The sequence below is a fragment of the Marmota monax genome, unplaced genomic scaffold (assembly GCF_021218885.2).
Source record: "Marmota monax isolate L192 unplaced genomic scaffold, Marmota_monax_Labrador192_F-V1.1 WCK01_AAM20220418_F8-fsc00108, whole genome shotgun sequence".
In the NCBI taxonomy this organism is placed as follows: Eukaryota; Metazoa; Chordata; class Mammalia; order Rodentia; family Sciuridae; genus Marmota; species Marmota monax.
Window position 1 is genome coordinate 1,995,589 of NW_026694593.1, and position 12,074 is coordinate 2,007,662.

At 52.3% G+C, this 12,074-nt stretch overlaps 1 protein-coding gene and 1 long non-coding RNA gene across 2 annotated transcripts; one reads left to right on the top strand and one right to left on the bottom strand.

The window, feature by feature from the left end:
* The first annotated feature begins 396 nt into the window (after positions 1-396).
* Pmvk (phosphomevalonate kinase) lies at positions 397-9,549 on the top strand. The gene is made up of 5 exons (XM_046421949.2): positions 397-566; positions 3,142-3,205; positions 6,383-6,535; positions 7,486-7,615; positions 9,013-9,549. Exons 1-5 carry the CDS (start codon positions 472-474, stop codon positions 9,228-9,230), a joined length of 660 nt encoding a protein of 219 aa, XP_046277905.1. The 5' UTR covers positions 397-471; the 3' UTR covers positions 9,231-9,549.
* On the bottom strand, positions 4,106-6,386 carry LOC124077503 (uncharacterized). Its single transcript, XR_006846624.2, has 2 exons — positions 6,215-6,386; positions 4,106-4,257 (listed from the first exon to the last, which is right to left on the bottom strand). It is a non-coding gene; the product is annotated as an uncharacterized LOC124077503 (long non-coding RNA).
* Positions 9,550-12,074: the final 2,525 nt, after the last annotated feature.

The following is a 12,074-nucleotide window of genomic DNA, read 5'->3' on the forward strand; positions in this document are numbered from 1 at the left end:
ATATTATTAGGTATAATATTTTTTTCATCATGTTTTAGGCTATCTGGGGGGAAGATGAGGTCCACCTCTGGAAATTTTAAGACGTTATCCCCCTCTGAGAAAAGTAGTTGCGTCCGACTCCTCCCCGCCCGTCGGGTTCGGAGGCGCGGCCGTGACGTGCGGTTCTGGGCGGGGCTGGACTGGCTCAAGTGCGCTCCAGAGGGGGAGCTTCTTTAGGGGAGAAGGCTGCCCTGGAAATAAGCCTCTTTTGTGTATGTACATTTTCTCCTTTTTTTTCTTCTCTCCGTACTTGTTTAGTCATGAATTAAAACATATGGAAGATGGAGGGACCTCAGTCCTCTTTACAGCTACGAAGAGGGAGAGGATCCCTCCTCCTTGCCTCTCCCAGTGGCCACGTCCATTTCGCGCGGAGTGGCCCGATTTCAGGGGTACGATGGGTCCGCGTTAGGGATAGGAAAGCCGAGTGGCCTCATGGCCCCGCAGGGAGGCGCCCCCCGACTGGTGCTGCTGTTTAGCGGGAAGAGAAAATCCGGGAAGGACTTCGTGACCGAGGCGCTGCAGAGCAGGTGTCTGTGGGGAGGGGAGGAGGAGGACAGGGAGCTCACTGGTCAGGCGACCCAGGGGAGCGTGTGGGTCTGCTGGAGTGGACTTCGGACCCCAGCTTCTCTGGTGGCCGGGCAGGAGGAGCAGGAGAAGATGCAGGATTGCCACCATCACTTAAGACAGCCGTCTGCACACGCCCACTCCAAAGACAGGCGACTACTTCTGCAAAGCCCTTAGCTGTAGGTCTGTCTCTCCAGGAGTCACCAATGAAACAGTGACTACCAAGGCACTTTCTGTATACTTTTCCTATTCTCATGACAGTGCTGTGAGGTAATTTACAAACAAAGAAATTGACGCACAGATAAGGGATTTCTTTAAAAACATACCCCGTATGTGTCTGGTTCCAAAGGCAATCTTTGTTCATTGAGGACAAGGACCCCTAATAGTAGGGATTTAATAAGTCTTTATTATATGCCAGGCACTGTACCTGTATTAATTTATTTAATCATCATAACCTTTGGTAGGTACCGTGTAGTGTTATTTGCCTCTCCACTTGACAGATGAAGCAAGGGAGGCTCTGAAAAGTTAAAAACAAAATTTGCTGGGGTTGCAAGTTAAGTGGCGAATCCAGGATTCAAATTCAGTTTTATTGACTCCAGGGACTGGGTTATTTCAGTTTTAGCTCACCACTTCCCCCAAATAATAATAATGCCTTTAGCCTTCGCTCATTGTTTTTTCTTGGAGCAAGGTATTCTGTCTGGCATTTTTGCTGGGGACTGGGCTAGGAGAGCAAAGAAGGGGAGAAAGTGGAGTGAGGCTCCTCTCCGCTTTTTTTCCCCATACTGGGGATTGAACTCAGGGGTGCTCTACCGCTGAGCTACACCCCCAGTCCTTTTTGTTTTTTATTTTGAGACAGATTCTCACTGAGTTGTCCAGGCTGGTCTTGACTTTGTAATCCTTCTGCCTCAGCCTCCCAAGTTGCTGAGATTATAGGTGCACCACACGCCAGGTGCTCCTCTCCCCTTGAGGGCTAGTAGGGTGTGGTGTCAGGAAACTGTTTTGGGTATCCTGGGGGTTCTGAGAGGTTGTGGGGGATTCCAGGGCAGAGATCTATACACAAATTCACCACCAAGTATCTACCATCATTTCCTAAATTGCATCTCAGCTCTGGAAGTTAAATAGCATTAAGAAACAGAGGTTCTGAGATTAGACTTCTGGGATTCACATCGTAGCTCAGCCTTAGTGGCCCATCTGGTACACATTTCATATTGACTCTGCCTCAGTTTTGACATTTGTTCAATGCAGACAAAGACAGGATGGTGGAAGAATTAAATGAGGTAATGCATGTAAATGGCTTAGAGAATAATTCTTGGCATCTAGAGAAGGCTCAGGAATGAAATGTTGGCTATTTTTATTTTACTCATACTGGTTTCATTAGTTACAGGGTTGCTTCAGGTGAGTCAGTTCCCCTCACTTAGCCTCAGTGTCCTCATCTGAAAATAAGAACACTCATCTCACCACGTTGGTGTTTAAGTGTAGGTGTGAGCACCTCAAGGCCAGGGCAGAAATTGTGTATCTCATTCATATTTCTGTTACCTGGAATCAAATATGGTGCCCAATAAATGACTGGCTAAGATCATGGAACAACTGAAGGGATGAGTTTTTTATGTTGTGGTGACCAAGTTAGTTGAGGCTGAGATATCCCTGGTGGTGACTGGGTTTAGGGTACTAGCAGTAACTTAATTGAGGCAGAATATCATTAGGCCTGGAGGCCTGGTGGGTTTTCTTTCTTTCTTTTTTTTGCACCAGGGTTTGAACCCAGGGGCAATTAACCACCAAGTCCCAGTCTCAGCCCTTCCCGCTCCCCTGCTTAAAAAAAATTTTTTTTGTAGATGGACAGAATACCTTTATTTTATTTATTTGTTTATTAAATATATTTTTTAAATTATTGGACACAATACCTTTATTTATTTATTAATTTTATGTGGTGCCGAGGATCGAACCCAGCGCCCTGCCCTGCACACACTAGGTGAGCACTCTACTGCTGAGCCACAATCCCAGTCCCCCAGAATGCCTTTATTTTATTTGGTCATTTGTATGTGGTGCTGAGGATCAAACCCAGTGCCTCGTGTATGCTAGGCAAGCGCTCTGCCACTGAGCTACAGCCCCAGCCCTTTTATATATTTTATTTAGAGACAGGGTCTCGCTGAATTGCTTAGCGTTTACTAAATTGCTGAGTCTGGCTTTGAACTTGTGATCCTCCTGCCTCCGCCTCCTGAGCCCCTGGGATCACAGGTGTGGGCCTCCGTGCCTGGCTTGGAGGTTCTCAGTGTACTTATCATCCTACGTTTTATCCGTTAGCGTCAGGGCTCCTTTATATTCATTTGAATTTCATAATAATCCTGTTTGGGAGAAAGAAACTCTTATCCCTGTTTATAGATAAGGAAAAGGGGTCAGGGGCGTTGAGAGCTGCCACAGTGACACAAATAGCAGTGGGAGAAATGAGGGCTCGACTTAGGCCTCTGGACTTCTCTTCTGGAGCCTGGAGGCTCCAGGAAGCCCTAGGTTGACTGGGTCCTGTATCTCCCTGTCCCACAGACTTGGAGCTGACATCTGTGCTATTCTCCGGCTTTCTGGCCCACTCAAGGAGCAGTATGCTCAGGTAGGTGGTGGCTGTGTGGCATCTGGGAACCATCTCCCAGGCTTTGGAGATGTGACTGCTGCTGGCAGAATGGTACCATCTCTTGGTTTTCTGTGAGGGGTATTTCGGGGCATTTTCAGCTTAAGCGCCTTTCTTTCTTTTTTTTTTAAATATTTTTTTTTCAGTAAGACACAATATCTTTATTTATTTATTTTTATGTGGTGCTGAGGATCGAACCCAGGGTCTGGCACGTGCAAGGCGAGCACTCTACTGCTGAGCCACAGCCCCCGTCCCTTAAGCGACTTTCTTAGTAGCCTCGCTTACTCCAGATCACCTCTGCAGAGCACGCTCAAAAGGGTGTCCAGGGAAGGCTATAGATATTCGAGTTGACAGCTCTGATGCCATTTGATATGCATATGTCTGCACAAAAAAAAATGACAGCTTACATCTCCCCTCTTCCCTGCTGGCCTGATGGAATGCCCTAGAATTTTCTCCTTAGATATTTAGTGACGTGAGTTGTCAAAATGATTGTTAAATGAAGAGCACAAGTTGTAGAATAATGTGGTACATCTAAATCTGTTTTGTGTTGCTATAACAAAATACCTGGGGTTGGGTAGTTTGTGCAGAAAAGAGTTATGGAGGTACAAGAACATGGTGCCAACATTCACCTGGCTGCTGGTAAGAACCTCATGGTGGAAGAACAGTGAGCAAAAGAGAGGTCATATGGCAAGAGAGATTGAGGGAAGGTACCACGATTACTTTATAACAACCCATTCTCACCGTAACCAATCCAGTCCCAAGAGAGAAGCTTTAATTCCTCTTAGAGGTTCCAGCATCACCACGTTGGGATCATGATTTTTGGTGGAGACATACCGTAACAGTAGAGAATGCAACATTTGGAAAGGACTTTGTGACCGAGAATTACAGAAGAATTAAAAATATATTTGCTTATATATCCAGTTCTTCAACAAGTACATACATGGGAGGTGCCTTGCATTTTGTTAAGCACTGTTCAGGTGCTGGGATGTCTGTGCACTTCCTGGGAAAGACACATGGGAGACTGTCCCGTGGCCCTGCAGGGGGAAGACAGAGGTGGGACAGAGATTTTTTCATTGCAAATGAATTTGCGTCTTTTGAATTTTGAACCATATAGGTTTAAAAAAAAATTGGTCGTTGTTGTTGTTAAAATGGAATTTAGAAAATAAACAGGAACTCCCAGAATCTTGACTTCAGGAAGGGAACCCAGAGGGTGAGATCAGCTTTTCACAGAGAAGAGCCCCCTAGTGACCCACATTCTGTTGCATCCAGGTGTACACTCCCAGGGACTTGGGCTCAGGGCAGTTGCCCAGTGTGGCCTCTGGGGCCACACAAAAGGAACTAATCCCAGCTTCTGTGCAGTAACCCTGCCTCCTTGGGAGCAGCCTTCTGTCCCAGCGGGTCTTCTCTCGCCTCCTGTGCGGGCCCATCCATAGCCGGGCAGTCTGAGGGACTGTGGGATTGCATTTTTTTTCTATGGAGAATCTTTCCCGATGAAGTTGGATGCAGAAGTTCCTTGTTCCTGGGAGACATTTTTTCATTGCAAATGAATTTGTATCTTTTGAATTTTGAATCATATAGGTTTAAAAAAAATTTTTTTTTGTTGTTGTTAAAATGGAATTTAGAAAATAAATAGAATCTCCCAGAATTTTGACTTCAGGAAGTGAACCCAGAGGGTGAGATCAGGTTTTCACAGAGAAGAGCCCCCTAGTGGGGTGGGGTTAACAGGTAGTGGGAGAAGGAGGGAGGAGGGCCAAGGGGAGGTACTACTCAGCTTTCTCCAATGGGACCTGAGGAACAGTTTCAAAACCACTAATCTACTTGAAAAATCCCAGATCAGGGCCTACTCCAGATCTGCCGAGCCAGAGCCCAGATGGATCAGGGAGGAAAGGGCAGGAGTTTGAGTTTGCATTTTTAAGACTTCCAGAGGAGGCCCTGACAGACCCTCCTGCCCTGTTACTGAATTGAGTTGGGTGCGGTGGCTCACGCTTGTAATCCAGGGGGCTCAGGAGGCTGAGGCAGGAAAATCGTGTGTTCAGAGCCAGCCTCAGTGACTTAGTGAGGCCCTAGGCGACTCAGTGAGACCCTGTCTCAAAATAAAATACAAAAAAGGGCTGGAGATGAGGCTCGGTGGTTAGGTGCCTCTGAGTTCAATCCTCTACCCCACCCCCCAAAAAAAGAAAAAAAAGAAAGAAAAAAAGGTTGCTGAATTGATGACCCAGGTCACAGGTGGAAACATAACCAACAAGCAGGCCACATGCTCCCAGTGGAGGGGAGGGGATAGCTGAGAAGCAGGAGGTAGCTGCTGCCCTCTCCTTGGAACAGGGCATCAGGTGGGGACCAAGGAGCTGAGAGCTGCTGCAGATGCAGTGGCACAAGTCCCACTGGCTCCTGAGGCAGGAGGATCACAAGTTTGAGGTCAGCCTGGGCCCCTCAGCAAGAACTTGTCTCCAAAAAGTGAAAAAGGCGGGGAATGTGGCTCGGTGGTAAGTGCCTCTGGGCTCAGTCTCCATCCCCTACCCTCATCCCAGAAAAGCAGGAGGAGAGAGGGAGCCTGGGGGGGAAGGCCTTGCTGAAGGGGAACCAGACCTGAGCGGGGTGACGCTCTTCACTCCCCTTCCTGGCCTGGACCCCTTGGATGTGCCCCTCTGGCTGTCAGGATCTTGGAGATGGGGAGGCCAGGTCTGGAGGCAGCTCCCCCTCGGACCAGGGTTTTCAGCAGAGTGCCAGGATGTGGGGAAGGGGAAGGGACGGGGGCGGAGGCAGGGCTTCCCCAGGAGCTGGGGTGGGGCACGTGCTGTGAAGTTTGTTGGTTTTTGTCAGATTTCCCACTTGAGTTGAAGGCTAAGCCTATGCCCAGGGGTTGCCAACGAATTTCAGGATTAGTTTAAGCCAGAAATAATTGGGAAGGTAAAATCTGCAAAGAGAAAACCACATCAAACATTCAAAGACAGATGGAAACAGTTTCTGGATGGCCCCAGACCTTTCTCTCACCTCTGAGTGCCTGCTCCAGAACTCTCTCCTTTGCAGACCTTTGGCCTCATGGCTGGAGTCATTCTTGCTCTACGGCTGGGGAGGTGCTGGGGAGGTGGTGCGGCGGGGCTCTCGGAGGGCCTTGGAGGCTGAGAGGGCAGTGCCTGAGGCGCATTATGCTTTGGACAGGAGCACGGCCTGGACTTCCAGAGACTTCTGGACGCCAGCACCTACAAGGAGGCCTATCGGAGGGACATGATCCGCTGGGGGGAGGAGAAGCGCCGGGCCGACCCGGGCTTTTTCTGCAGGAAGATCGTAGAAGGCGTCTCCCAGCCCATCTGGGTAAGAGGTCACCTTGGCAGCCTGAGGACAACTTCTCTCCACAGCCCTCACGGTTCCCAGCCCCTGTCTGCCCTGCCCTGGTCCTGTGCAAGTCCCCCGTCTTTCCCCAGGCGTCACAGCAGCCTCCACTCCTCTCGGTCTCTGGCTCTGGCTCTGGCTCTGGCTCTCGTCCTGTGATCCTTTTACAAAGAACACTACTCACGGCACCGTTAGTCTGCAACACTTTAGTGCTGGATGCGCACGCCTGTCATTTCAGCTACTTGGGAATACTGGGGTGGGGGGACCCAAAACAAGACCCTTTGGTGGTTACCCGTCATTCTTGTGAACAAAATCAGTCCTTAACGTGAACTTTTGGACATTGCTCCTGCTCCTTTTAGCCTCTTTACTCTCTGAGCTGCAGCTGCCCCTTCCTTCTCTGTTCCTTAAATAAATCAATCTCTTTTGTTTTTCTTTCTTTTTTTGGTACTGGGGATAACCCAGGGGTGCTCAACCACTGAGTCACATCCCTAACCCTTGTTTATTTTTTATTTTGACACAGGGTTTAGCTAAGTTGCTTAGAGCCTCACTAAGTTGCTGAGGCTGGTCTTGAACTTGCGATCCTCCTGCGTCACTGGGTTACAGGCATGTGCCACTGTGCCCAGCTGTATTATAGGCTCTGAAGACAGGTGCATTTTACCACTCTAGCCTCAGCACAGTGCCAGCACCTCGTAGGTGCTTCCTGAAACCCTTGTGCGGTGCTCTAGTCGGCTGAACAAGCAGTCTGCAGGGGGTCAGCACTCAGCAGTGTTCTCTCAGTGTGTGACCGAATGGAATGAGGAACTGAGGCCAGCTGCTCTGTCCTAGCTGCTCCGGTGCTCACGATGCCGGGGTGGAGCTGCGCAGTGGTTTGGTTTCTCTGGTATCCCCCTTCCCGCCAGCTGCAGCAACCTGCCTGTGTCCCTGCCCTGCAGCTGGTGAGTGACACACGGAGGGTGTCTGACATCCAGTGGTTTCGGGAGGCCTATGGGGCTGCGATGCAGACGGTCCGCGTGTTCGCCTCGGAGCAGAGCCGGCAGCAGCGGGGCTGGGTGTTCACGCCAGGTAAGCTGCTTGTAGCATCTGTCCCCAGGGCTTGGTTCACAGATGAGACACACCCCGTGGAGGACACGGACCCTGACCCCAGTGTCCTGGGCCTCCTGCTGGCTCCTTGGTAAGCCTGAGGACAGTGGGGGAGAGGTTCTAAGGAGGGGTCTGAGGCCTAGGGCTCAGCAGTGGGACGGCAGAGGGTGTTCTGGAGGGTCAAGGTCTCCCTGTGACTCTGACTTGGTCCCTTTACCCAGGCTGTCTTCTCAAGGCCGATGGGCTTCTCTGGGGGTCTGGCTGAGACCTACCCCATGACCCTCACCTTTGCCTTGCAGCTCTGTGGGGGCTGACAGCCGGGGAGGAGAAAGCCGGACCAGCCTAGTTCCTCCTGATGCACACACCTGCTGAGGGGTGTCCCGAGGCGGGAGCTCTCAGGAGTCTCAGGGACGCTGGCCCAGGACTGGCTTTGCAGGCCGTTCTGAAGACCAGCTCAGGCCTCCTGCTTGCCTCTGGTCACTGTGCCACAGAAGCTCAGGTCAAGGGTACCACCCTGCTGCCTGCTGGTCTCCTGGCCGCTGCTGTCGGCCAGGCTGGGCTGAGCACCTGGCAGGCAGCAGCTCACTGACCAGCGCCCCAAACCCACCAAGTGGATGCTGCTGTTCCCAGGCCTGTGACGTACAAGAGCAGCAGCCTGGAAGGGCCACAGAGAACGCCTCTGCTTCTAGCCCCGCACACGTGGCCTCCTCGGAGGACTGGATCAGACAGATGGAGGGTAGAAATGAACACAGCGGGGGCTGGGGTTGTGGCTCAGTGGTAGCGCACTTGCCTGGCACGTGTGAGGCACTGGGATGGATCCTCAGCACCACATAAAAATAAATAAAATAAAAGTATTGTGTCCATTCTACTAAAAAAGAAAGAAGGAAATGAACATAGCCGTGATTCACACTAAAGCATCATGCCTTTTGGGTTGTGTGTGGTTTTATTTTATTTCATTCTGGGACTGGGGATGGATCCAGGAGTGCTCTACCACTGAGCCACATCCTCAGCCCTTCATATTGTTTTATTTTGAGACAGGGTGTCACTAAGTTGCTGGGGCTGGCTTTGAACTTGAGGTCCCCCTGCCTTAGCTCCCAAGTGGCTGGGGTCACAGGCATGGGCCACCATGCCCAGCTTGTTTGTGGTTTTCCATGATGCGGTTCACCCTCTGTGCGAAGTGGCAAGTGAAGAGTTCAGTCAGCTGGCCGTGGGCGGTGCGTCTGCACCACAGTGTTGGAGCCGGTGGGGATGCCCTCCAGGTGGGCAGAGCTTGACTTTGGGACAGCAGTGAAGAGGCAGGGGGAGGACCCTCTCCGCCTGAGCCAGCTGGCCTCCACGTCTGCAGGGCTGGGGTCTGACTTCACCATGCCTCTCCACAGGGGTGGATGACGCTGAGTCAGAATGCGACCTGGACGATTTTGGGGACTTTGACTGGGTCATCGAGAACCACGGAGATGAGCAGCACCTGGAGGAGCAGTTGGCCAACCTGCTGAAATTTGTCCACTCAAGACTTTATTTGTCAGGCTCTCGAAGTGAGCTGGGCGTGCTGGGCTGGGCATGGGGTTGGCTCTGCAGGATGTGGGGGTCCCAACCCTGACCAAGGTGGGGGAGCAGACAGGGCCTGTCCAGATTTCTTGGGGCGAGGGCGGGTGGTTGTCAGGCAAGTTAGGGAACCTTGAGGGAGCTGGCTGTCTGGGGAGAAGGCCCCCGACTTCCCTGCCTCCTCAGGAGGACACTTAGAGGGCACAGGAGGGAGAATTCTGTGTGCTTGAAGCAGGAACAAGGCCATTTCCATGGGAGCCAGGCCTGTTGGCTCTGGTGGCCCCACGTCCCTGTCTGGATGTTCTCAGCCCCTTGTTCTGGGCAAGGACCCAGAGCTCCCTAGTGTGCTTACTAATAAACCTCCTTGGAACACACGCGCAGAGCTGGATTTCTCTCCTTTCCCCAGTGCCAACCTGGACCGCGTGGGGCTCGGAAGGGCCCTGGGTGTCATGGTGGATGTGGGTCCCTGCATCACCTTGCACCTGCTGGTTGGCATCTGCACCCCGCAGGTGAGAGGCCTGTTGTGTTGCAGGTGGGATTGGGATCTGAAGGACTTATGCTCGGGGAGAGTTCCAAGAAGGACTTGGTGTCCCATACAGAGTGTCTCCAGAGAGTGTCCTCCTGTTTATATGGCTTTACCCTGTGGAATGGGCAGGGACAGTATTTTCATGTGCATTTAGCATATGCCCAGAACTCAGAGCGCTCAAACAGTTGGCCAGGGTCAGAGGGTCAGGTGTCAGGGCTCAGAGTGAGATGCAGCCCCGATGTCTGGCCCAGCCCCATCCGCTATGTTGTTGTGAACATAGCACGAAGCCCCTCAGCCACTTGCCCTCCCCTGGCCAAGTTGAAGTGCCCCAGCTCTCTAGCCCTGGCTTGTTCTCCTCCCTCAGATTCTGCCAGTGCTCATAGAAAGGGGACCACAGAAGCGCTCGATGCTCAGTGTGACCCAACAAAACCTGGCACACTCTTCCCCAAGTGTCTTCATCCCCCATCACCACCATGTTGCTGGGCCCCAGACACTGAGCACACTACGAGGGGCAGGACCTGGGCTGTTCCTCAAAGCACTTTCAGCTAGGGGAGGGACAGACGTGTACCTCAAGGTGCCAGAATGCTGAACTCCATGCCAGAGAGAATCTGAGGGAAGGTGGCTGGGACCGAGTGGCACTCCAGGCCCGACACGCCCAGGTGAGCGCTGGCCCTCTGTGCTGGGTGCACTGTCCCTGCTGCTAGGGAATCTTCCTCTGAGCCAGAGCAGATGCTGGTGAACGATCCCAGTCATGGAAGTGACCCAAAGTCACCGGGTCCAAGTCCTGCAAAAATGGAGGTTAGGTCTTTGGATCACACACCCGGAACAAGTGTCCCAGAGGAAAGGTGGGGCAGGGGTCTGCTTGCAACTCTGAGAAGAGCCCTGAGCTGGAGACTCAGGGTTACCAGGGGCCCCAGGGCAACTAGTCCAACAGTGACCTGAAGTGAGACCCCCTTGGGTCTCCGCAAAAAGACACTGAGTAAATCTCAGCATAGAGCAACACAGAACCTGAGGTGATCGTCAAAGCTCCTACTTCCTCCTGTAGGTTGTTTTTATTTATTGTTGATTGATTGAAGAACCATTCCCTTAACAAGGGTATATGGGCGAGGTGCGGGCGAGCTATGGCGGGGCTGCAGTCAGATGAGGAATTGTGGCTTTGCCCTCGACTGCCCTGGAGGTTGGGCAGAAAGGTGTCCTGTGTCACTCTCGGGCTTGGCAGAAGGTTGTGCAGGGCATAAGGAAGGCAGAAAAGGCTTTGGGGTTTAGAAAGAGGGAGGTGCTTGTGGGAGGGAAGGACAGTGGGTACAGGGTTGGCCTCCTCTGCAGTCAAGGTGTCATCTTAGATGGTGTTGGGGGCCTAGAGGAGTTGACACAGTTGGGAGAGAGGAGCCTGACAAGGACAGGAGGCAGAGTCGACCCAGCAGGGAAGGACATGAGTGGCCAGGGAGAGGAAGGGGGAGCTAGGATAGGTTTCTTTTTATGTACGGGGGATTGAACCCAGGGGTGCTCAACCACTGAGCCACACCCCAGCCCATGTTTATATTTTATTTAGAGACAGGGTCTCACTGAGTTGCTTAGGGCCTTGCTAAGTTGCAGAGGCTGGCTTTGAACTCATGATCCTCCTGGCTCAGCCTCCTGAGCTGCTGGGATTTTAGGCGTGCACCACCATGCCTGGCCCGATGGTAATTTGAAGAGGGGAAGGAGGGCCGGTGATGTGCTCAGTGGTAGAGTCCAGCAGCCTGGGGTCCTAGGTTCAATCCCCAGCATTGCAAAAGAGGATTAAAAAAGAAGGAGAAAAAAGAGGGGTAGGGAGAACAATCAAGGAGAGATTCCACAAGGTTCCAAGCAGCACGAGACAGGCCGGGAGCGAGCCAGGGTTCACAGAAAGCAGACAGACTGGCGGCGGTGTCCAGCCTCGTTCTGACTCAGCCCACCATGTTCTCGTCAGTCAAACTGGCTCCACTCTAGAAGGGGGCAGAGGTACCCATCCAGGGGCAGAGTTGGAACCTCCTGGTTGTGGGTGAGGAACCACGTGCTGCCTGATGTGATCACCTCCTGGGTCCCTGCGCTGTCTCACCATGCATGCCATTGCATCCATTTCCTGGGCTCCTGGCATGGGCCACCGTGGCCCTAGGAGCTGAGGGACACAGCTGCCAGAGAGACTTGGTCCCTGGCACTGGGGAATTTGCCTTCCAGTGAGAAGATCAGGAAGAAGACACAGGTGGGTCCAACAGAACCTGGCACTGAGGGGCCACAGCAGTCCCCAGAGATGAGGAACTCAGGCCTGTGCCCAAGGCCTGTGTTTATTGCCCTCCCCAGGGGGACGTCCCTCTGTGTGAAGGAATGTGCTGGTACCTCCTTGCTTCTGAAGGC